Source organism: Phycomyces blakesleeanus (assembly GCF_001638985.1).
Source record: "Phycomyces blakesleeanus NRRL 1555(-) unplaced genomic scaffold PHYBLscaffold_3, whole genome shotgun sequence".
Lineage (NCBI taxonomy): Eukaryota > Fungi > Mucoromycota > Mucoromycetes > Mucorales > Phycomycetaceae > Phycomyces > Phycomyces blakesleeanus.
The window spans coordinates 345,624-369,072 of NW_017265136.1; the positions used below are offsets into that span (position 1 = coordinate 345,624).

The 23,449-nt window shown below is 35.0% G+C and overlaps 9 protein-coding genes across 9 annotated transcripts; 2 read left to right on the top strand and 7 right to left on the bottom strand.

The window, feature by feature from the left end:
* Positions 1-792: 792 nt before the first annotated feature.
* PHYBLDRAFT_163372 (hypothetical protein) lies at positions 793-2,166 on the bottom strand (the record flags this gene model as incomplete). Its single annotated transcript, XM_018434781.1, has 1 exon — positions 793-2,166. One exon carries the CDS (start codon positions 2,164-2,166, stop codon positions 793-795), a length of 1,374 nt encoding a protein of 457 aa, XP_018296297.1.
* Positions 2,167-2,705: 539 nt separating this feature from the next.
* On the bottom strand, positions 2,706-4,043 carry PHYBLDRAFT_163373 (hypothetical protein; the record flags this gene model as incomplete). Its single annotated transcript, XM_018434782.1, has 2 exons — positions 2,706-2,815; positions 3,080-4,043. 2 exons carry the CDS (start codon positions 4,041-4,043, stop codon positions 2,706-2,708), a joined length of 1,074 nt encoding a protein of 357 aa, XP_018296298.1.
* A 1,491-nt stretch (positions 4,044-5,534) lies between these two features.
* Positions 5,535-5,819, bottom strand: PHYBLDRAFT_107936 (hypothetical protein; the record flags this gene model as incomplete). The annotated part of the gene is made up of 2 exons (XM_018428021.1): positions 5,535-5,578; positions 5,642-5,819. Coding segments are annotated over 2 exons (222 nt in total), but the record flags the coding sequence as incomplete, so codon positions are not given.
* Positions 5,820-9,020: 3,201 nt separating this feature from the next.
* On the bottom strand, positions 9,021-9,762 carry PHYBLDRAFT_157504 (hypothetical protein). Its single transcript, XM_018433628.1, has 2 exons — positions 9,567-9,762; positions 9,021-9,490 (listed from the first exon to the last, which is right to left on the bottom strand). The coding sequence occupies exon 2, from the start codon at positions 9,438-9,440 to the stop codon at positions 9,162-9,164; it is 279 nt and encodes a 92-aa protein (XP_018296300.1). The 5' UTR covers positions 9,441-9,490; positions 9,567-9,762; the 3' UTR covers positions 9,021-9,161.
* Positions 9,763-9,814: 52 nt separating this feature from the next.
* On the bottom strand, positions 9,815-11,205 carry PHYBLDRAFT_157505 (hypothetical protein; the record flags this gene model as incomplete). The annotated part of the gene is made up of 6 exons (XM_018433629.1): positions 11,106-11,205; positions 10,704-11,015; positions 10,234-10,629; positions 10,045-10,123; positions 9,917-9,964; positions 9,815-9,845 (listed from the first exon to the last, which is right to left on the bottom strand). Coding segments are annotated over exons 1-3 (373 nt in total), but the record flags the coding sequence as incomplete, so codon positions are not given.
* Positions 11,206-12,309: 1,104 nt separating this feature from the next.
* Positions 12,310-13,664, top strand: PHYBLDRAFT_163377 (hypothetical protein; the record flags this gene model as incomplete). The annotated part of the gene is made up of 5 exons (XM_018434783.1): positions 12,310-12,549; positions 12,648-12,889; positions 12,936-13,279; positions 13,337-13,401; positions 13,473-13,664. The coding sequence occupies 5 exons, from the start codon at positions 12,310-12,312 to the stop codon at positions 13,662-13,664; spliced, it is 1,083 nt and encodes a 360-aa protein (XP_018296302.1).
* Positions 13,665-14,350: 686 nt separating this feature from the next.
* PHYBLDRAFT_13677 (CCCH-type zinc finger transcription factor) lies at positions 14,351-15,674 on the top strand (the record flags this gene model as incomplete). The annotated part of the gene is made up of 4 exons (XM_018429812.1): positions 14,351-14,394; positions 14,749-14,773; positions 15,059-15,377; positions 15,478-15,674. Coding segments are annotated over 4 exons (585 nt in total), but the record flags the coding sequence as incomplete, so codon positions are not given.
* A 1,048-nt stretch (positions 15,675-16,722) lies between these two features.
* Positions 16,723-19,814, bottom strand: PHYBLDRAFT_140362 (hypothetical protein; the record flags this gene model as incomplete). Its single annotated transcript, XM_018430390.1, has 8 exons — positions 16,723-18,005; positions 18,109-18,253; positions 18,524-18,690; positions 18,756-18,822; positions 18,907-18,976; positions 19,097-19,146; positions 19,303-19,465; positions 19,555-19,814. The coding sequence occupies 8 exons, from the start codon at positions 19,812-19,814 to the stop codon at positions 16,723-16,725; spliced, it is 2,205 nt and encodes a 734-aa protein (XP_018296304.1).
* A 1,062-nt stretch (positions 19,815-20,876) lies between these two features.
* On the bottom strand, positions 20,877-22,611 carry PHYBLDRAFT_99338 (hypothetical protein; the record flags this gene model as incomplete). The annotated part of the gene is made up of 6 exons (XM_018444093.1): positions 20,877-20,990; positions 21,069-21,185; positions 21,240-21,329; positions 21,456-21,631; positions 21,773-22,313; positions 22,459-22,611. Coding segments are annotated over 6 exons (1,191 nt in total), but the record flags the coding sequence as incomplete, so codon positions are not given.
* Between the last annotated feature and the right edge of the window lie 838 nt (positions 22,612-23,449).

Here is a 23,449-nt window from a genome sequence, read left to right on the forward strand (position 1 = left end):
GGTATTTTATTCAAGCGTAGCTGTGAATGTGTGAAATCGGTACTCAAGTACTGATTTCATTTGAGCGCAGCTGTGAATGTGTGAAATCGGTACTCAAGTACTGATTTCATTTGAGCGCAGCCATGAATGTGCGAAATCGGTATTCAAGTACTGATTTCATTCGAGCGCAGCCATGAATGTGTGAAATCGGTACTCAAGTACTGATTTCATTTGAGCGCAGCTGTGACTGTGTGAAATCAGTACTCAAGTACTGATTTCATTCAAGTGTAGCCATGAGTGTGTGAATTAGTACTCCGGCACTTGTTTTATTCAAGACTGGTCATTATTGTTTGAAATTAGTGCTTTTTAAACAGTGCTTTTTTCTTCAGCGTGATATTCTTATTTCTTATACTGCGATTGTAAAAAACTAAATGTCTTACACTACAAATATTTGGAGCTCGCGAGCTAATAAATGGTTGCAATTAAAGGTTGGCCCTGAGATATGATGGTGAAAAGAAAACATATGTTTGGTTGTTGACAAAGGAAATAATATTTTAGCGTTGGGGTAATTGAACTCTTCCTTTTATTCTAATGTGCAGTGGAGACAAGAAGCATCAACATATGACGTGGACGATTGTATAAATGATTGGGTTGTACGTATTGAAAATGGATAAATTGATGCTATTTTACTAATGGGGGTAAATGAAGCATTGTGGTTTATCCTTCAGTCAAAGGCTCAATGGAAGTTATAACGGCTGGAATAAAGTAATCTCGTTATTTTTTTTATTAACTAATATAATATGCATTTAATGACTACTGGTATAATTGTAATAACTTCTTCTTGACATTTTTTGCAATCATATTATTTGCTGTGGAAATTGAGCTGCTTAATTTATTGGCGACTTCACTGACTGATCCACCATTGTTGTTGCAGAAGGAGGGTACGCTCAATTCACTAGAAATTAGACTTGCAGTTATTCCATCCAATACTTTAATGATCGAGAACCACTCTTTTACATCGCATTTTTGTTTCATTATACTCTCATACTCCAATAAAACGTTATAGAAATCACTGGGCTGGATGACACCTTTGTTGACTAATATCGCTTTTGCAAGTATTTGTAATATTTGAGAACCAAGTTTAGCACCAGATGTTGCTTCAACGCCATATCCATCTTTGTTTGGTAAGTCACAAAGAGTGAACACTGTTGCCAGCAAGTAGATACTACTGTCAAATTCTTGCAATGTAGATCTCCATAGTAAATAAGATGAGCATTTGCTGAAACTCGATGTAATTTGTCTCAAATTTGATATATTGACGTGTAAAGGATTTAATTTGAAGGTCTCAAACATTTTTAAAAATTCTTCAACTTTTGATTTCATCAAGTAGATTTTGCAATTTGAGTCCGTGATTGAACCATGACCAAACTCTACACCAGGTCCAATGTTGATTTTAGGTTCAGTTGATATTTCAGCAGAGCAAGTAATCAAAAGGTTGACGGTCTTTGTTCCAATGATAAGCTTCAGTTTCATAGCACCACCATCCGATTTTTCATATGTAGTACAGGACATGTGATTCTTGTATCTGGAGGATTCGCTGGGAACAGAGGATTCAGTTGACTCGGAGTGTATATCAACTGAAGAGTGATGGCTGTACACTTCGCACGTAATAATAAGTAAAGTGATGCTATCGTGAAGCAATGCACTGCAGAATAATGGTGGTATTAATTCAATCAATTCAGATCTGAGCCGGAAATCGTAGTTTAGTAAGTCTAGTACCATCGCATCAATTTCTTGATATGGCCCTAGCTCCTGCAAGAGTTTTGGAACAGTAGAGGTGCGTACAGTCATTTCGAGCTTGGCAGAGATACAAGCACTGTCTTTTAACACTGGTTCGATTGTATCATTTGATGAGAAAGAAACCCTTCCGTCAAAAATACCAGACGTGATATTATTTTGGAAATCAATCAAAGAAGTAAGACTAAGGGCAGAATCGTTTGTCATCAAAGCAAACGTTGTTGAAAGCTTTGTACGTTTATTGCAATCAAATACCTCCAAGCTGAATGGTTGACAGTCCACAGAATGTACAAAATGATGTGATCTTTTTCTTTGACTAACAGTTTGACCTTGCGTGCCTAAAGCTTGCTCAGAACCTTCTTCAAAACTGAAGGCTTGCGGGTTCTCCATTGGTATTTTCCTACAGTCTTGACAGAGCCTTATTTTATTTCTTGTGGAATGAATGGGCTTAAGACATTGCTTGCATTTCGATTTTGGTACCGTCAACATGGCTGCAGTTATTAAAGTTTGTAAAGAAGACTTGTGTTGTCTCATAGAAAATATAAAAAGAATAAAAGTAAAAACAATAATAGGAATAAATTATAAGTGCTGTAAGGCGTTTAATTATAATTTCCAAATTGAAGATCCAGATCATGAAGATCCAGATCCAAATGGGTTTGATTATGGGTTTGATTTAAGAGGAGGGTGGGTGAAAAGTGTACAAAGAACAAGAACGCACATAATTTCTGTCCTTTTTAATTATCTTCAAGCTTGTGGCACTTCACTTTGCCTTTTGCCGATGCCCAGAACTGTTCAATTGGCTCTTTTTAATTCAAGGGCAGTTTTTTTAAACCCAAAAGGCGCCTTTCAATTTTTCAAATTTCGGTTTTTCACTTCAAAGTTTGTTTTATTGTTTTAGAATCAAATAGTTATATCTTTATTAAAAAGCTTTATAAAGGGTCTCCGCGCAAGCAGATATCAAAGCAATTACCAGAGTGTTGAGCAAACGCATTCAAATGCTCGGGAGGGATGTTATTGCAAGCTTCAGCGATACGAGTGGCTAGATCTTCAGCATCTTTAAACGAACTTCGTTTTACCTTATTTTTGACAATGGACCAGAAATTCTCTATTGGGTTGAGCTCGGGGGAATAAGGAGGGAGGTAGATGCTTCTGTAACCTCTTTCAGTAATCATTTCATCAATCCGGTCAGCAGTATGTATGGGCACATTGTCCATCACAATATAATGGCCTTTTAGTTCTGGATACAAATCCATTTCATCCATGCACTTCTTGAGAAACCTAACGTAGTGACCAGTTTCTGTACCCCCAGATTTTTTCTTTTTTTCAGTAGGTGCTTTTCTTTTACTACCACTGTGAACAATTTTAATTCTCTTAGAGCTTTCTTCTTGAGGATTACGGAGTTCTATAGCAACAACAAACTTTGTTGATATGGCGCCTAATACAGTATGAGACACAGCTTTAGTGGTTGGAGTGGTCGTAATAGCGGGTGTTCCTTTTACAGACCATTCGCTAGGAGGTCTCATGTTTCTATCAAATGCAGACTCGTCCACGAATACACAGTTTTCCAAATAATTCATATCAGTAGCAGTCCACTTGATGACCCAATTTTTACGAGCTTGGATCTTATCTGAATTATTTCTAGCAACCGGCAAGTGTGTTAACTTCTTAAAAGAAAGGTTGCACTCATTCTTAAGAAAGTTGTGAACAGTACTTTTCTTCACAGTCAGATCAGAGAATTTTTGAGTGAGTGATTCCATTGCATCAAGCACCTGTGCTTGTGGACAATTATTGTAACATTCTAACAGGTGAACCTTATGTCTCTCATCCAATTGTGGTTTTAGTCTATTGACCAAATTGGTTTGTTTTTCAAATATGTTCCAATCCTTATCCTCTTTGAGTTTCTTGGCCCATTTCTGTGCTGTTCTCTTGGCTATGCCGCCTGCTAAGCACCCTGACTTAGCTGTGTTAAATAATTTAATTCGGTTATAATACACAAAAGTGAGCTTTTGCTCGTTTGAGTATTTGTGATGAAGTCTTTTCTGCTTCTTAACTATAGCTATGACTTCCTCCATATCAGCATCAAGATTTCCCAAGGAATCTTCAGAGGAAACCCCCTCTTCCTCTTGCTTTCTACAATACTCTGTGATACGAGTCAGAGTTCTTAAGTGAAAAGGAGTAGCTTCCTCAACCCAGTCCATCGCATCGTTTCCTTCCTCATCAACCAATTTTCCCTGGCCGTCTTCATAATAAAAGCGAGTAGTCTTCATATTTATTTGAAAAAAAAAAAACGAAGTTTAACAAAAAGAAAAGGTCTAAAAAAACCGCCCTTTGGATTATCGAAAACCGCCCTTGAATTAAAAAAAGCCGCCTTTTGGGAATTGAAAAGCCGCCCTTTAGAAATATTTATTAACCGCCTTTTCATTTAAAAAGCCGCCTTTTGGCGTTGGAACGACTGTATGTCAAATAACAACATCTTTATATTCTATTATATTCTATACTTTTAATTCTCAAATATAAAAAAAACCAGTGACGCACCCTTGAATGTCAAAGGAAAGAAAAAGAAAAGAAAAACAGGGCAGGCTTGGGTTTACAGATCAAACCTAATTTGTTTGAAACAAGAGCCTTGATCATCAAGATCACATTTTGAATATATATATATATATAAAGGCTTTTTCAGGGCCAATAGTCTATAAAGTATACGGCTCGATAGTAATAAAGACCTATACTTGTGAAATTGTTAAAGTACAATTAATAAAATAAAAATAAAAAGGCTAATTTAATGATGCGTCTATAAATAATTTTCTTATAGATACAGATATATCCATTCTTCTTTAAGAAGCGTATCTCTATAATTTGATTTCTTCGATCGACTCCCGCACAGATAAAGACTGGGGGAGGACTTTGTGTAATTCACATATACTCCACATTTTTCTCTTTCTTTTCTTTCTAACCGGATAAATACAGTTTGATCTAACATATGCCAAGGATTTATTTTATTTTATTTTAATAAATAAATAAATACTTTAATTTTCTCAACAAACTTTTATTTTTTTATGGTTTCCATGACAACAAAAGCCAGACAAACTCGGGGTAAAATTAAGCCTAATATGTTGTTGACATATATACACACTATGGTATTATTATTTTTTTGAGCAAGTAGTAAATAAATAAAAGAGGACCTTTATTTATTTTTCGGATTAAATACTCCCCTTTGGCACCGGTACCATATAGCGGTCATCGTTATTTATATATCGCATTGAAAATCAGAACAATAGAAAGAACAAAAGTAGCACCTTTTTTCTTTTCTTTTTTTTTCCAATTGTAGTTACCATGAACCTTTTTCTTGCTTTCAAGATTTTTTTTTTAAAATGCAAATGTAAATATAAACGCATATATCGCTTTGAAAGAATTGGAAGTAAAGAATTGATAGTGAAAGAGCATAAAATGTATCTAATAATTGATTCTTTTTTTTTTAATGATCTGGATAATATTTTATTGTCCTAATCTCTTCTGGTCCCAATTCTATCTTGACCAGAGATTGGACTAACAACATCTATACGTAAAATCATTGCGATAATTATTTGTACAATAATAATAATAATGATAATAATGATCAAAAAAAATTATAGATGAAAAAAGAACAAAAATGAATATTGAAATGTATGTATGTGTATGAAAATGGGATGCAAATTCAAATATGATGAATAGACAGCTTATGTTGTGTATTATGTGTTGAATGTTTATGAATGAATGTGTTTTTATCTGTAGTACAATTCCAAGTTCATTCCATTGTTGAGCTCATCTATAAAAAAAATATCAAGCAAGTAAATATATATATATAAAAGAACAAATCAATAAAACTTACAATCACTCAATGTAATATGATCCTTGAATTCCTTGTACCACTTCTTCAGTACGATCTTTTGAGGTTCTGTACCGATCTGAGCTGCGACCAATTTCTTAAAGTCGCCAACCGTGTCTGAGGGACTACATTTCACACGAACTTTCTTGCCCAATCTATCATTGACCTCTAATTCAATCAAACTATATCTAGGTTGAACCTTTTGAATGATTTTAGGCTATAATACATATATTTAAATATTATTATTATTATTATTATTAAAAGTATTAGTATTAGTATTAGTATATTTTTTTTTTAAAAAAAAAAAGAACTTTTTATATATGTTTATGTCTTACCTTTTCAGTTACAATCTTTTTTGGTGGAGATTTGCTGCGTGGCCGAGGAGTTTTGGTTTTCTTGGGAGATCTTGATCGCGATCTCCTTGATAAACGACGCTCATCTCGGCGAGGGGATCCACTTCTGTACGAAGATGTGCGGTCTTTGCGGGGCGAACGGCTTCTGTGTGAAGACGTGCGGTCTTTGCGAGGCGATCGACTCCTGCGTGAAGACGAACGTTCTTTGCGAGGCGATCGATCTCTACGAGGAGAGCGGGACCGGTTCGACGAGTGAGGTGCTCGACTGCTTTGCTTTCCCTCATCACGATCGTCACGATTGGTCAATGCTTTAGATTGAGAAGAGGATTCCTCTAAAAAAAAGAAATTATAGAATTAAAATGGAATGCATATACATTTATTTAAAAAAGTGGTTAAGAAAAGTAAGTAGATGGTTGAATGAATGATTTCTTTTCTTCTTCTTTTTTTTATATCAAACAATAAAGGTTAGAAAGATTGACTCACCTTGTTCATGCTTTTTGAATCGCAACATGATTGAGTTTTCTTTTTTTTTTTTTTTCTTGTCAAGAAAAATAAAATACAACTTTAGCAGGAAGGAAAGGAAAGACGGAAAGAATCAGTAGATACAAATGGGGATTAAAATGTGACGTAACAAGTATCTTAGGTATCTATCTTTATTGAAATTATTGAGATTTTATATAATGTACAGTGCTTCCAACAGTCAATTTCGTACTTTCCGGGAACCATGTCGTGCATTTGAAAATGAAGTCGTGTTACGATGATTTCTTGGAACACTCGAAAAATATAAAAGTAGGTCATTTCATCTCCTGGGTCTGTTTTTTTTTTCGTTTCTTCAATTGTTTAAAGTTTAACATGAGTGCAATATTTTTATTTGAAGATGGACATGGAAATGTCGATGAGAATGGAGGCCCTGAACCCATGGAATATATCGTTGATCAGAATTAATTTATTGTAGAGTCGATTGCGACTCATAGCGAGTACTTGAAAAATATGCCCTCTTGTGAATCTTCATCGGTTTGTCCAATGTTGATAGAAAAGCCAAAAGATGAAGACATCCGTATGAAAGAAGCAGACACAAAACGTGATTACGTGCGGTACACCGTTCAGGATAAGGCTCGATTTTTCGACCTGAAGATTGAAAAGTGTATGAGCGCATCAGCTGCAGTGAAGCAGTTGGGTATTCACATTCGAACTGCGCAGAGATGGATTAAGCAGTACAATATGCGTCCTGATAGTATTTTCGAGGTTTGTAAGCAGGTTGGTCGTAAATGTATCTTGAGCGAAGAGCATAAAACTGCTGTTATCGACTTCATTGATGCTAATCCTTCTGCTGCTGTTGTTGAAATGACTGAACATTTGTTGAATCGGTTCAATGATCTTAAAGTTTCACGTAGCACTGTTTATAATTTCATGAGAAGTGAGTGCAATCTTTCTTTGAAGAAAGCTGACTTCCATTCTATCGAAAGAAACAGCCTAGAAAAGATTGAAGAGAGACATGATTGGGTTCGTAAATGGGAAAATACTGATACGAATCTTTTGACGAATTACGTGTTTCTTGACGAGTCAGCTTTTGATATCAATATGAAACACTCAAGAGCTTGGTCCAAAAAAGGTACGCGTGCCATTGTTACTCGGCCTACCACGAGAGCAAACACAACATCGATACTGGGTGTTATCTCAGCTGCAGGTTTGATCACAGTTGGCGTAAAAAAACCAAGACCTGCAAAGAAGAGAAAGACGGAAGGGGGTATGTAAGCTCAGGGACTGTGACTGGCCACTACATAAATTTCTTAAAAATGACTCGATGAAATGGACAAACACCCTCATATGAAGGGTCATTATATAGTCATAGATAATGCACCCATTCACACGCATGAAAACATAAGGAAATACATTTTATATCGAGGATATAAATGTGTATATCTTCCTACATACTATCCGGAGCTTAACCCAATAGAACAGTTCTAGGCAATAGCAAAAAGTAAGATTAAGCGCCATAGGTTTTTGCAGGAAGACACTTTATCAAAGAGAATTACAGAAGCGTGCAATAATGTAGAAAAAGGTCACTTCAAAGGTTTCGTTTCGCATTCTTACAAGTGTTAGAATAAATGTCAAAACAGGGAACCAATGTAATGGCCACTGACCGCAAACATCTCTCACGCAGCATGGAAAAAAAAAGCCTCGAGCACCCCAGTGAGCTTCAAGAAGACTCCATGAAGGCAAAAGGTGGTGGTGATGATGTGGAGGCAAAGTGCGTCAACGATTGGGCACAATTTCATGTAAAAAAGGAAATTACTTATGCCAAGTTTTAAGTCTGCCTTTGGTAATTTTTTCTCTTTGAATTTTCTGTAAATAGATGAGATGTGGTGCATAACATAAGAGTGAAAGCAAATATAGTGTTGGTGAATAAGAGCAGAACGATTTACGGATTTCTCTTTTATTTTTTTCACAAGTGAGAAAATACGCTGCGAGTTGCGGGAACAATAGAAAAATTGGTATCATTAATTAATCATTGGAGTAAGGTGGATAGGTGAGATGAAATAAGGAAGTTCATATCAACGAACGCTTGACACAACCAGGCCGACAATCAAATTTGTTGATAAGATTTCCATGAAGAACGTTTTGTCGTGGTATTGATTCGAATTTGTGTCCATGGTATACAGCCAGTTCCTTGATTGATTTAAGTTCTCTATGGATACAATAAAAAATGTGAGCGCTGTTCATACGAGAAATCCATGATTTATAGGCAATTGTTTTCATACCTGACAAATTTTCGTATATCCATGGGATCCGTGGATAAGCCAGTGTAGTCCAACACAACAAGCCGTACGGAAAAGTTGGTTGATTTCGCAAATATAATCAAATCTTAGGCGGATATAAAGAAAAATGGCTAACTATTAACTTCCAGTTTCGTTGCTGTCCACCTTGCATATTGCTATGCTTATGGCGAACACTGTCCATGAGATTGAGAGTCGGCTTTGTAATGTGCGAGAAGTCACACAATAAGAGAATATGAATAGAACGAATATGAAGATAAAGATAATGTTTATTTGTTGGAATATTTGAGATATTTATATGTTTTGGGATATATGATATAATTGGTGAATGACTAAGAGACGATATTTGCTAAGTAGTTATTACTAAGTGATTTGTTACCAACTACTTCTTTGTCATTGCTTATTAACATTCTTAATAAGGCAATATCTTATGATTGGATAATACTGTGACTGAGTGTCAATTACAATCCAGTCCTGACAGCTTTGTATCATGTTGGCATAATTTCGATCCAGAGGAGCACATGGGGGGGGGGATAAGAAGACTTTCGCACAGTGACATTTGATAAGGAGGAAATCTGTCATCTTTTGTATTGGCTTGATCTTGTTTTTCACAGGTTCATTTGTGCGTGATTTTTGTGCATAACCGACATTGATCCAACCATGTGATTCCATTGATGCGTCCAAAAACGATTTCGTGTTCAAGGTGATTTTCAAGACTTCATCTATAAAAAAAAAGACTGTTTGTTTTTGCACTTTTGTTTTTTTTTTAGTGACATGCACCGTAATTTATATACTCACCCCAATGGTCTTGCTTGACAATCCACAAAGATTGTCGCTTTTCTCTTTTGCGACCGATGCGTGTAACTTGTGAGTAGCAAAATCAACCATCCTTTGACAACCAATCAATCATTTGTGTGGGAGAGTAAATGACAACTATATTCGGCATAAAGCTCTTGACAAAGTCAAATAATTCGATGTTGTTCCAATGACCAAATGTGTATAATTATCTGTTCACTGGTGCATCTTTCGATGCGATGCAGTTGAATAAATCAAGTACACAGTGTTTCGTTGGCTTTACTAAGTGGTTGAGACAATATCAGCATTCACACAATCAGCTTCACAATGCACTCGAATAAGCAATCACTTACAATTATTGTAGGTAGACTTGTCAGAAGGAACAGATGAAGAATCAGAGCCTACGGCAAAACATAATAAAAAGAATGAGTGGCATTTCTTTCACGAGTTGTTGTCATTGTTTTGTTTTGTTTTTGCCTACAGTTTATCGCTTCATCATTACTAATCACCGTATTTACAATACGAGGAGAAGAGGAAGGGGTGTCAACATACAGTCAACGCTCGATTTATGCCATTCACCAGCGTACGAGGGAATTGAACCACGACATATACGATTACGATTGTTATTCAGCATCTGTTTTTTTTTTAATTATTTACTACAATACCCTACCCATTTTTATTTTTTTTGTTAATGATTTGTTTCATTTTGGCTATATAAAATGAGCTTTTTAAAGTATGGTCGTTTAGTATATTCCTTTTTGTAACTAGAGTCCTTATTTTAGGAATTTTGTCAATTCGGAATCGAATAAATTACTATGAAAAGTAATTTTTCTTTCAATTCCCTCGTACGCTGGTGAATGGCATAAATTATTACAACAATTTCTTGATATATGATTGCATTACAAAGAAAAGGAGAACCTTGCGGACAGCCTGGCAGGACAGCCTGGACAGCGTGTACCCTTAGTTTAGGGGGGACGGTATTTCTTGGTGAGGGGCGACATTTTTATTCTACCGGACCACAAATCGTAGCCTTTTTTTTTCGGCATGAAATAACTCTATCTGGCTCCTATGGATACAAAATATTTGAACAAAGACATTCTTTTGTAATTTTCAGAAAAAGAGCGGATGGGGGTTACTTACCAGCTGGTGCTGCTGAACTCTGGGAATATTTAGGTGAAAGAAAGACAAAGACATGATACGCGTAAACAGGTCAATAAATAGTAAGATATCAAACAGGATTGCGCCACAGTCTAATGACAACAACTCCTTATAGTCCTTTGCATAAATGGCTATTGATATAGGGTATTTGCGATTAATGATTATTTCTTTGTCAAGTCTATATTCAGGGCCATTAATTGAATATACGGAATTTGTTTTTCGTATGAGACAGCATCTTATTATTAAGTTTCTCAAATACAGGCTGTGGTTCTTTAAGTAATGAAAGTTAGGTGCCTGGTGAGAGATTAATGAATACAAAGTGTAGGGACAAAGTAGTAAAGCTAATGCGTACAATGAATATATTGTATTTCTTTGAGGACACACCATTTTTCTCTAAAGGATTAGATAAAGACGCCGGTCTCCGGACATGTAGCCAGAATTGATTAGTCCGGTTAGATAGAAATATCGTACCCCACCAAGAAACGTGGTTACCGTAAGATTGCTGTAAAGTCTGACCCCGACCCAAAAAAATATGTATAGCCATTAAACTCCTTATTATGACTGATATCATATACTTTCAGGCTGTCCTGCCAGGCTGTCCGTAATGTTTCCCAAAGAAAATAAAGAGATGACGTATTAGAATTAAATAACAAATAAAATTGAACCAGAAACCAAGAATAAAATCAAATAAAATCCAGGATTCATAGATTGATTGAGTTACCCTTTTTATTTTATTTTTTGGTACGTCATGTTCACGTAAACAGTCACCGTAGATTGAAAAATATTAACCTATGCCTTTCTCCCCTTTCATTCTTATTTATGCTTTATGTAAAGATGTGTTAATAATAAGAAGCATATATATATATATATATTTTTAAAAAAAAAGTTATGTATATACAAGATGAAGTGTTTCAAATTATTGTAATCTTTTGGAATCATAAAAGAAAATCATTTTACAGATACAAACCTTCAAGAAAAAAAAAAATTCAAAAGATTCAAAAGATTCAAAAAGAATGTGCACGAAAGAGAAAAGATATCAAAAACCCACAGCTCATTTAAAATAACTTGCCCAAAATAGATAAGAAAATATTTTTAACAAAAATAATAATAAAAAAAAAAAAATTCCTGCAACGGAAGCCTAAAATGATTATAATTATTTATATACTTGTGTAAAGAATAAAAATAAAAAAATAAAAAATAAATATAGTGCTTATAATTTTGATTTTATATTCTTCTTGTTCTTCTTTAGCTATTACTCTTTACATACATACATATAATATATATATATATATATATATATAATTTTTGGAATAGCATTCCGATTAGAACATGCCAATGCCTACCAAAAAACATTCAGCAAAAAAGGGAGCCTTGGAAGACCAAGACAATGAACCGATTACAACTAATTCAAACTGGGTCGACAAACTCAATCAAGCCATTGATGATCTTGGAACAAATCGCACCAGGCAAGAAGCTCAACCAAACCATAATATGATATAAATATAGAATTAAGAATATTAATAATCAATACGCAAATGTTTATAGTACAAGAGAAGAAGCTCTGACAAATATTATCAATGGATTGACTATGCATAATGCTTCCGAAGTCTTGGAAAACCGTAACCGAGAATTGTTGATCCTTTTGAGAAAATCCCTGCAAAAGGGAAACAGCACCAAAGAAAGCATCCTGGCCGCAAAAGCAATGCCGCTTGCCTTTATTAACCATGGAGAAATCTCACTCGGAGAAGAAGAAGACCATTATCAGCTTGTTGCAAACAGTCTTCGAAGCACACTTGTGAATTCCTTTGAATGTGATCTCAAGATTCAGGTATTAATTAAATTAAATTAAATTAAATTAAATTAAATTAAATACTTAATAAACAAACAAACAAACAAACAAATGCATAATCTAACTCTTATATTCAGTGCCTGCATAGTATTGCTCTTATCGCATTTATTGGTGCTTCTGATATCGATACTCAATTGCTGCGCGACTTTATCTTTGATATAATCGAAACCGGAGGAGAGGAAGTTCAACTCGAAGGAATCTCGTCTCAGCAGATCGAACATTTGACCTGTGCAGCATTACGGGCCTATGGTTTACTCTACATCTCCACATTCTGTGAAGGTGCTGTTGATTTTGACGTTTTATGGGAAGAAGTAGAAAAGTAAGTCCCCTTTTTATATATATATTGATTATTGATTATTATATAGAGTTGTTCCAGTGCATGAAATGCTACTAGAATCTTCAGAAAAGGACGTCAGAGTAGCCGCAGGAGAAAATATTGCCTTGATGTTTGAATCTGTGCGGGTCTACACTGAACATATTGAAGAAGAAGAGGATGTGGACGATACAGAGTGGCCCGAGTACGACAACATGGACGGGTTAATACACACCTTGCGCGATCTGTCTGTAGATAGCAATCGTCGTCGAAGCAAGAATGATCGTGCAGAACAAAAGTCTGTGTTCAGAGATGTGATCAAGAGCGTTGAAGAAGGAACCCGGCCAGTGGAAGAATTGAAGATCAGTGGGCGTATTCTCACATTCCGAGGATGGTGTAAGACTTTTATTTATTTTTTATTTTATTTTTTTACTTATATGTCTTTCTTTGTAGCCAAAATCCTTTTGTTGAATGCTTTTAGAAGAGCCATTGGACAAGGTCTTCAACAACACATAAAGGTAAATTTGAATTAATTGAATTGAATTTATTTGCTAATTATTATCACCAAAAAAAAAAAAAAAAAAAAAAGACAAATGATATGCTAAGACAAGTATTTCACTATTCATGTCGGTTCGGAACTGGCTCTGCTGCTGATTCGGACGATGATGATCCGGGAGAGCTGAGCAATGTAGACAAGCGTTATGTATATGATAAGCGGGAAAAGTTGCGCACCAAACAAATCAGATCTGCTCGTAATGGCAAAGAACTGCTTGAAATTTAAGGAAGAAGAAGAACAAAAAAGACCTTTCTACACCTTTATATTATAATTATAATTATAATTATCCTTTATCCTTTACCTTTATATATATATATTTATCTACAAAAGAAGAAGAGGACATAGTACTTGCATATATACATACATACATAGATACATACATAGATACATACAAAAATATTCATATGTATAATATTATTTTTGAAGTAAATAAATACAATTAACATTTGCTACTTCATTATATATATATATATCTGTCTGTCCAGATCGATACTTGTCTTTGAAACATTTACTTGTAAAAAAATAAATAATAACCAATTTTTTTTTGTTATTGACTTTTAATGACTTGTAACTATTGGTTCCATTACAAATCTGAAACATATTTATATATCTATATCTACCTATTGATTATAAATATATAAGAACATTCAAGAAAGAATGCAAAAAAAAACAGTAAACTTCTTTTTTTTTTTCTTTTTTACTATTGTCTGGATTTCTAGTGGTGCAAATAGAGTATTATATATATATATACAATATAAATTAAAGATTGTGATTACGATGCTACGTCAGCAACCCCGATCCTATAAAATGAAGTGGCTTTTTCCTCGTCCAAGCATCTTCCATTCCAATCCCTCCCTCTTTATACAAATTTAAAATAAAAAAATAAATCCACTTTTTCACAGGTACATCTAATGGCTGAATATCTTGCTAGTATTTACGGAACAGAAAAGGACAAGTAAGTAAATACATTTTGTACATCTTTTTTTTTTAAAAAAAAAATTTATATATATATATATATAAATAATGTAATTATAATTATAATGAAATACAATGTTGTTAATTTGAACAACAACAACAATAACAACAAAAAGACAAAAAAGCAAATAAAAAGAAGTACAAAAGAAATAAAGAAGTATAAAGAACAACAACAGCAACAACAGCAGCATCAAAAAGAAAGACTACTTAAATTACTACTATTATTTTATTCATCGTCTATATATATATATATATATTTATTTGATTTATTTGATATACTACGTTTATAAACATTCTCCTAATTTGTCTTCTTTACCTTTACTCAAACTCTCAGAGTCAATTGTTCTTTTTACTTCAAGGTAAATAGCCAAACAAAATTCATTATATATATAAACACAATAATCTAAAGATATATAGATATAAACACCATATGTATTCTACATATATGAGTTTTTTCTTTAAATAATAATAATGAATGCAATTCGCAGCAAATACAAAAGAATTTTTTTTAAAAAAAAAAAAAAAAAAGAAAGACAGAGACATATAAACTGTTAGAAACATAAAGAGAGAGAGAGAGAGAGAAACACAATTTATAACAATTTCTTCATGTATGTATCTATATTATATACTCAACTCCTTTATAGATTGGAGCATGTCGTCACGGCGATCGTTGTTCTAGAAAACACGTAAAGCCAACATTCTCCCAGACGATTCTCATTGCAAACATGTACCGTAATCCAGCACACGATCCCTCATGTAACATGACAGAGGAACAGTTGCAAGAAGATTTTGATCTCTTTTACGAAGACGTCTTTACCGAACTTGCCAAGTTTGGTGAAGTAGAGGAAATGTGTGTCTGTGACAATGTCGGTGATCATTTGGTAGGCAATGTATATTGCCAATATCGGTATGAAGAGGATGCCGGCAATGCTGTTGAAAGTTTGAACAATCGATTCTATGCTGGTAAAGTATCTTTATATTTATATTATTTAGCAAACAAAATCAAATAATAATAATAATAATAATAATAATAATAATTGATTGTAATACATTTCATTTGTAGGACGTCCACTTTATGCTGAATTGTCGCCAGTGACAGATTTTAGAGAAGCATGCTGTAGACAGCATGAAATTGCAGAGTGCAACCGTGGTGGATTTTGTAACTTTATGCATCTCAAGCACCCTAACCGAGCACTTCGAAGAGAGCTAGAAGAGGCACAGAGATTGACGGTCCGAGAGAAGAGAAAGGAAACTCGAAACCGTGATGATGAAGGAAGGAGGGGTCGTGAAATGGAAATGCCAGAATATGGACGAGAAAGAGAGGCATAAATATATATATTTGTATATATATTTGTGTGTATGTTAGTGTGTGTGTGTGTGTGTGTGTATATATATAATATTTTTTTTTATTTATTTATTTATTTAAAATTTGAACAAAAATCTCTTTCCTTGCTCTTGTTCTTCTTTATATACATCAAATCCACAATCAACCCCTTTACCATGAACAAACCTTGAAGAAGAAGAAGAGGAGGAGGAAGACGCGCACACAATTACAATTACAATTACAATTACAATTACAATTACAAAAAAAATTGCTTCACCACACCATATTACACTATATACTATACTACATTCACGCAGACGTACACAATACACACAATACACTCCCACTCTACTACACACAGACACACACAGGCACACAGGCACATAAAATACTCGACAATATTCTTATTCCTATATACATTACTTAGAAAGAAACAAAACAAAAAAAAAGAGTTATTAAACTGAATTGAATTGAATTGAATTGCATACAATTTGTTTTTATTATGAAATTTTGATAGTAGAAACAAACAGAAAAATGTTGTGGTTGCGTATATAAATCCAATGTATGGATTGGGGTGGAGGGTGGAGGATAGAGGGGAATGTGTGATCTATATAATACAATCAATTTTACCTATAAATGAATGAAGGTAAAAAAAGGGTAATCTAAGGTTAATGGACATGAAAAGAAAAAGAAAAAGAAAAAGAAAAAAAGAGAGGAAAGGGCAATGATGAAAGTATATAAAGAAAAAGAAAAATGGAGGGGGGTTTAAAAGGTGACGAAGGTGGAGAGTGTGTGTGTGGAGGGGGGTGTAGAGCATATATATAAAAAAAAAAATAGAGTAAATGGGGAGAGTCTTAAAATGTAGAAAGTTAAAATGAATAAGAATTCTAAATAATTGTAAATAATCAATGACAAAGTGAGCTCATTATTATTACTCTTACTATGAATATCTCTATTCATATTCTTTTTTTTTAAAAAAAAAAATCAAGCATGGATAGGTGGCGTAGAGGCAGAGTTGCGCGGGGATATAGAGTTCTTGTTTGAGCATGTTGAATAAGAAGATACGACACTGGTCCGTCTGGACTTGATCCTTGGGCTGAGAGGAGGTTCTTCTTTGGCAGCCTTAATGGACCGGCGTCTTTCTTCTGCAAAGAGTTCAATGTTCTCTCCGCCAAAGGTAAAGTGTTCCACCAGGTACTCATCAATGGACGAGCTGCTGTCATTGTCGCACGAGCTACACCTCGAAGTAGATTTGCGGCCACAGCTGTCACAGGAATTTCGGTTGCTCGAACATCCGGCCATAGTACTAGTGGTGGTGGTGATGGTGGCGGTGATGGCTGTAGCAGAGTCAGCGGTGCACAACATTTTGGATGTCGTACGATCGCTGAGATCCTTTGGTGTGTCAAGCGAACACTCTGACTGTGTAAATAAGGATGGAGAGGTTGCGATCGAGAGAGTAGAAAAGGAGGCGGTTGGGAATGTTGGGGAGTTTGAGGAGGAGGGTAGCATGAGTCTTCTGGGAAGTCTGCCGAGAATATGGGATGACATGCTGCCCTGGCCCTGGACGATTCTTGTGAACTGGGTTTCGTTAAAGTACTTTAGGGCGGCCCAGGATGGGTTAAGGAACGAGAATTTTTTCTTGAGGATGTTGAGGCTCTGTTTACCGATACCGCCATGGGCCTTCATGCCATGCAGAGGCTTGTCTGGTGCAGGCAAGGTTCCCTTTGTGCCCTGTTTCAAGGCAGGTTTTCCTTTCACGAGCCGACAGATGTTTCTGGCAATGCAGACTCCGGCAATGGTCGCAGCATAGCCTGTCTTTTCTTCGACGACATTTGTCACATCGCCGCCGGCAAAGATGTGCTGGTAGCTAAAATGGTCAATCTGCAGAGTCGGCTTAACCCGGATGCGGCCCCAGATATCCAGACAGCTTTCGAGCGACAGTTCACTTGTGCTGCTCATAAACAGGTCGCTGTTGGGTCTCGTGCCTGTGGCGACAAACACCTTTTCGTAGCCTTGGTAGACCCGGCCAGTTGAGCCGACATACACATTGGCCTCGGCACTGTCAAAGTCAACGATGCGCTCGTTGCAGACAATCTCGACCCCAAGGTTGACCAGGTAATCGTGAGCACGTTCTTGTTGGCGCACATCACTTCGACTGACCACGTTACTGTGCGATTCAACCATTGTGATGCTTTTCTTGGGATACGGACCAGGGAATTCGAAATCAGCGATCTCAGAAGCCAATTCACAGCCCACCAAACCACCACCTAATTTTTTATTTTATTTTATTTTTTAAATAAATAAATAAGATCAGTAAAATGATCTGTTAAGATAATTATGATTTAATTTATTTTTTTTATTTTTTTTTACCAATAATCAAGACTTTGCGGGCATTCTGAAGCTCGGTATTAAGATCTTCCAGACCAGATAGACGGTAGAGTGAGGAGATGTCTGTTGATTTGAGCTGAGACGAATAAGAGCTGCCAGTGGCCACAACCAAATAATCGAACGAGATCTTTATATTATTTTATTTTATTTTTGTGATAAAAATAATAAAGAAAAAATAAAGCCAAAATCCATATTTAGAAACCCAATATTTTATTTCTTGTTGTTCCGCTGACTTTCTTGTTTTTTTTTTTTTTTCTCGTGGCATTATTATTATTATTTTACGCCCACGATTTATGTATGTAGTACATACAATACAATACAATATATATATATGTGTATATATATATATATATATGTATTTTATGGATATCAGAAAAAATATTAAGAAAATACATACCAAATCTCCATTGACTTTGAGTGACATTGCGTCACTGCAAATCTCTTCTACATGGCCAAGAATAACCTTTCCATTGAGTATGTAACTATCGTGACGGACACGCAGAGAGCTTGATTGGGAAGGGTTGACGATTTTCTTGACAATTCCTGGAGTATACTCGAATGAATCTAACAAATAAATAAATCAATAAATAAATAAATAAATAAAAATTGAATTGGATATTTTATTTTACCTTTTGTGTCAATCAAAGTGACATGGAATAGGTGCATTGGGTCCAGAATCGAGCCAACTGTGAATCCCTAAAAAGTTCAAAGAAAACAAAAATTATTATTATTATTATTATTATTATTATTGTCAAATGTTGATTTATTATCATTACTTACAGTGAATCCACCACCAATAATGACAACCTTTTTCTGAAGCTTTTGAGGCAAAGACAGACTGACAGCCGTACTGCAAATGATAATAATTTTAATAATTTTTATGTTAATAAAATATCCATATAGTAATCAGGAACTTTTTAATCAAATTGAACCAAATTGAACCAAATTGAACCAAATAAATGGTACTTACTCAACGGGGCTTCCCTTGCTTGCCTCAAGGTATTCAGCTAATTTTGCATTCTAAATATATTGTATTATAAAAAAAAATGCATGAATAAAATAGTAATACAAATCAGCTCATTAAATAGATAGAAATCTAATTATATAATATATATATATATATTGTAATGTAATGTATTATTAAGATAGAGAAAGAAAAAAGAAAAAGAACCTTACAAGGGTAGTAAGAACTTGATCTTCAGTTTCTGCAAGAATAGAGACAGCTTCTTTTCTACTAAGAATTGCCCACTGCATAGAGTCAATTTTGCTCTTGACCTTTGCTTGGGTGGTCACATTAAGTTCTAGAGGTGATCCACAGGCAATAAAGGTTTTATAAATTCTATAAAAGAAAGAAAGAAATGTTAATATGGTATGTAAATCAAGGTACGTTTGATTTACTAGAAAATAAAGTGAATTGAAATTTCTTACCTGTGAAGAGTTGTTTCGACAATCTTTGGGTCACTTTCATGTCGTAGTTGGCTCATTGCTTCGATAAATAAAAGGTTTTCGTGTGACCATGTTCCTCTGAGGAAACGTTCAAAGGAAAAGAGAAGTCTAGGGTTGGTAAGGATGTCATGAAGGGTGCAGTTGGTGAGGATTGTCTGGGCAGTTGCTCGTTTGGGGTTGTATTGAATAGAAGAAGCAATGGACGGGGTTCGAGAAAATGAAGGTCTGGTAGAGGAAGACATTGTTTTTGGGTTGTATTCTTTCGTTGTCGTCGTTGCTAATTTTTTTTTGAAAAGAAAATAATAATAATAATAATTGTAAAGGAATCTATTTGTGAATTTGTATGATGAATTTTATGTATGTTGACGCACACATAGATAGATAGATATATCAATGTCTGTGTGTAGAGATGAGTTGAAAGGAGAGAGAGAGAAAGAGAGAGAATTGGAATTGATGATTTTCAAGAGGTTGTTTAAGTAGCAAAATAGAAATCTCAAGACCGATCATTTTTATTCTATTTTATTTCTTCACACCCCCCAAATTTTAAAGGACAAAAAGGTTAAGAATACAATAGACTATTATTTGCTCAGTTGAAAAAATTAATAATAAATTGTTGTAAGGTTATGGCATGGATTTGGTGGCGTGTTTGTTAACTTTTTCTTTTGTATTCTTTTTTATTGTATGAATATAAAAATATATACATGCGTGTCTGTGTGTGCCCTGTTTATGGCTGTTATTTTGTTATTTTTTTTTTTTGTATATAAAAAAGAGTACTCAAAAATCACAACTACAAAAAAAAAGGAACCAGAAAATATATAAAGAAAAAAGTTCATCGCGTGATTCACACAGGCCAATCGGAAGAACAAGCTCCACATCTAATACTTTACTTTGCCTTCTTACCTGATCTGTCATACCATTCCACATGGCTAGTACCTTTCACTAAAAACACACCGTGCTCACCCGAAAGAAGCATATGTGGGATACGTTTTGGATCAGTCACCCAAATTAACCATAGCAACAAACAAATAATTATTTATATAAAAATAATTTATTACAATCGGTGTGTGAAAGAAAAGACGAAAAAAAAAAAAAGGAAAAGGGTGCTTTGTGTATTGTGTATTGTGTGTAGTGTGTCTGTATACATTTATATATAAAAATATATATTCTAAAATACTTGCTTAATGACTAGAGTCTAAAAAGTGGTTTGGTTTTTTGATGACTGGTATTATATATATATACACACAAATATATAAGAATATTTATGTACGTGCATATGTGTAATGCCTATTGTTCTACCAGACTGGCCGAGAGTCGTGTTTTGCCATGTCAATAATTCTCCATCCTCCTGTCACAGGGTTCTGCAGATCCTCAGGTTCTTTTGTGAGCACACAGGCATATGTGACCTGTTCAATGTGATCCTACAAAAACCAAACACATTTCCTTTTTTAGCCTCTTGTTCTTTTCGATCACTTACAATCACACATTACTTAACATACCTCTTTGCCAAATACAACTTCTCCACTCTTTGCATTACGGAACACAATAATCTCCTGGGTACGGAACGAAAGCACCAAGACAGGAACATCGTTCTCAAGGATCTTTGCTGTCACCAACTATATACATAATTCATTTATTTTTTTTGTATTATAGATATAAATATAACTTACATCAACATCTCTCAAATCCTGGATTCTGCAATCACTCACGAGTCCTTGCTGCATTTGGGCTTGAATAAGAGCGGTTAGGACATTGTAAGTCTAACATAAAATGAGGGTAAGTGCCCGTGCGTTCTTATCTCTCCACGATCCGCCCCCAAAATCAATTTACAAATATATACACTTTTAAAAATAAAAATTAAAAATTTAAAAAAAAAAAGCACTTACAGCCTCTGAACACCACAACTTCAAAGTCTCCACATCACCCTTGAGGTATGCCTCCATAAGCTCAGGTACAATGTAACTACGTGCTTCGGTCATGAACTTTTCCATGTTAAAGGTGGGGTCAATTGTCTGGAAAGCACGAATGGCCTGAGCCTGATCAGATTCCTCAAACATGGAACCTAATCAACAAACACACACACATATATATATTAGAGAGAGAGAGAAAAACAACTCACAGTAATACACTACAAAATACTTCTTCCTTTTTTTTTTGGTCCTTTCATTATCTATCTATCTATCTCTCTTTCTTTCTTGCTTACCAAATGTCTCTGAGACACGGTCAGTAAAGGCTCGGGAATAAGACACAAAGATATTGTCTGAATCTTCATAGTTCTTTCTGGCCCGGAAAATACCCTGCATAATAGGACTGTCTTCCTTGAACTTTGACCAGCTCTCTTTCCACTTTGAGTCCTTGTGGAGCACGATTCCTGAGCCAGCATTAGGATCCTCCACAACCTTCTTCTTTCCCAGACCGCCGCCCTGAGCTTCTGCTTGAGCCTGTTCACGCAACTTGCGGCGAGTCTCCTTGTCAACAAAACCAGCGTATCTGCCACTATCATCCTTGACGACTGTCTGGAAACCCTCGGAGATCTTGCCAGCAGCCGCACTGTTTCTCAATGGGTCTGCTGCCTTGTCAATGTTTTCGGCTGCCTTTTTCAGTTTTTCGGCAGTCTCCTTGGCAAAATCGGTGTCGGCTGCCTTTTTGTAGGACTCGTTGATACTCTCGCCAACCTTACTTGCAGTCTGCGTGATCTTTTCACTGGCTTGCTTTAATCTCTCTGACTGTGCCGATTGTTGTTCCTTTTTATATATATATTTATTTATATAAATTAAGAGTAAATAATACAGTACATGATATTATTGTATGATGTTATATGATTATGAACACAACACAGTAAAACCCCTCCTCCTTCTTACACTTTATTAAAGAAATAAACAAACATACCTTTGCTTTCTCAAACAATTCTCGGGCTTTCTTGAGAGTGTCACTCTCTCCGATCTTGCCAGACTCGTCCTGAAGGGTCTTTACACCATCCTGGACTTCTTTGTTTTTCTTCATTTGATCTTTAATCGTCTGGATGAATACACGGACAGGTGAGCTGTAGTTTCGTACTGGGGTTGTACGGAATCCGGTGACAACATGGCTACTGACACGGGCACGTGTAGAGAGAATTGCTTTGTAGGCAGACATATTTTTTTAATTTTTTTTTTTAAAAAAAAAACAGGGAAAGTAATATGTGTATGTAAATATGTATATAAAAGACTTTCTCTTTTTTTTTTCTTTTTAGACAAGCACACACACACACACTAAAAAAAAAAAAAAGAGAAGCAAAGCGTGGGAGGGGAAGGAAAAAGTGACAAGGGGGTTGGAAAGGATCGATTCACAAGACAGTCATAAAAATATCTCCGGTTTCGTCACCGCTCAAAATCTCTCTCTCTCTTTTTCTCTCTCTCTCTCTTTGTCTATTCTTTTTGTTTCTTTTATTTTCTTGAGCTTTTCTTTGGATTTGTTACATTTTTCTCGATTGTTCTTAATTTTTTTTTTATCCAGTCATATTTCGGTGGCTTGGAGTCAGTGTGATTATATAAGATCTAGCTAGATTTATTATAGCACATACGATTAATATAGTATTATCATTATAATAACCTTTTTTTTTTTTAATTTTAATTTTAATTTTAATTTTCTTTATTTTTTAATCCAAAAATAAAATTTTAAATATTATTATTATTATTATTATTTGATTGACAGTGTAAATATGTATAAAGAAAGAGAAGGAGAGCATGTGTATATATAAAATGTGTAGGCAGGTAGACATGCATGCATGCAGGCAGGCAGGCAGACATGCGTCGATTAATTTATTTCTATATGGTTCTTTTTTTTTTTTGAAAGGGTATCGGAATCACCCGTGTCCTAATTGAGTGAGATCGCCTTAGAT

Coding starts and splice junctions, on each gene's coding strand:
- PHYBLDRAFT_157504 (XM_018433628.1), bottom strand. CDS start 9,440: ATGGAATCACATGGTTGGATCAATGTCGGTTATGCACAAAAATCACGC.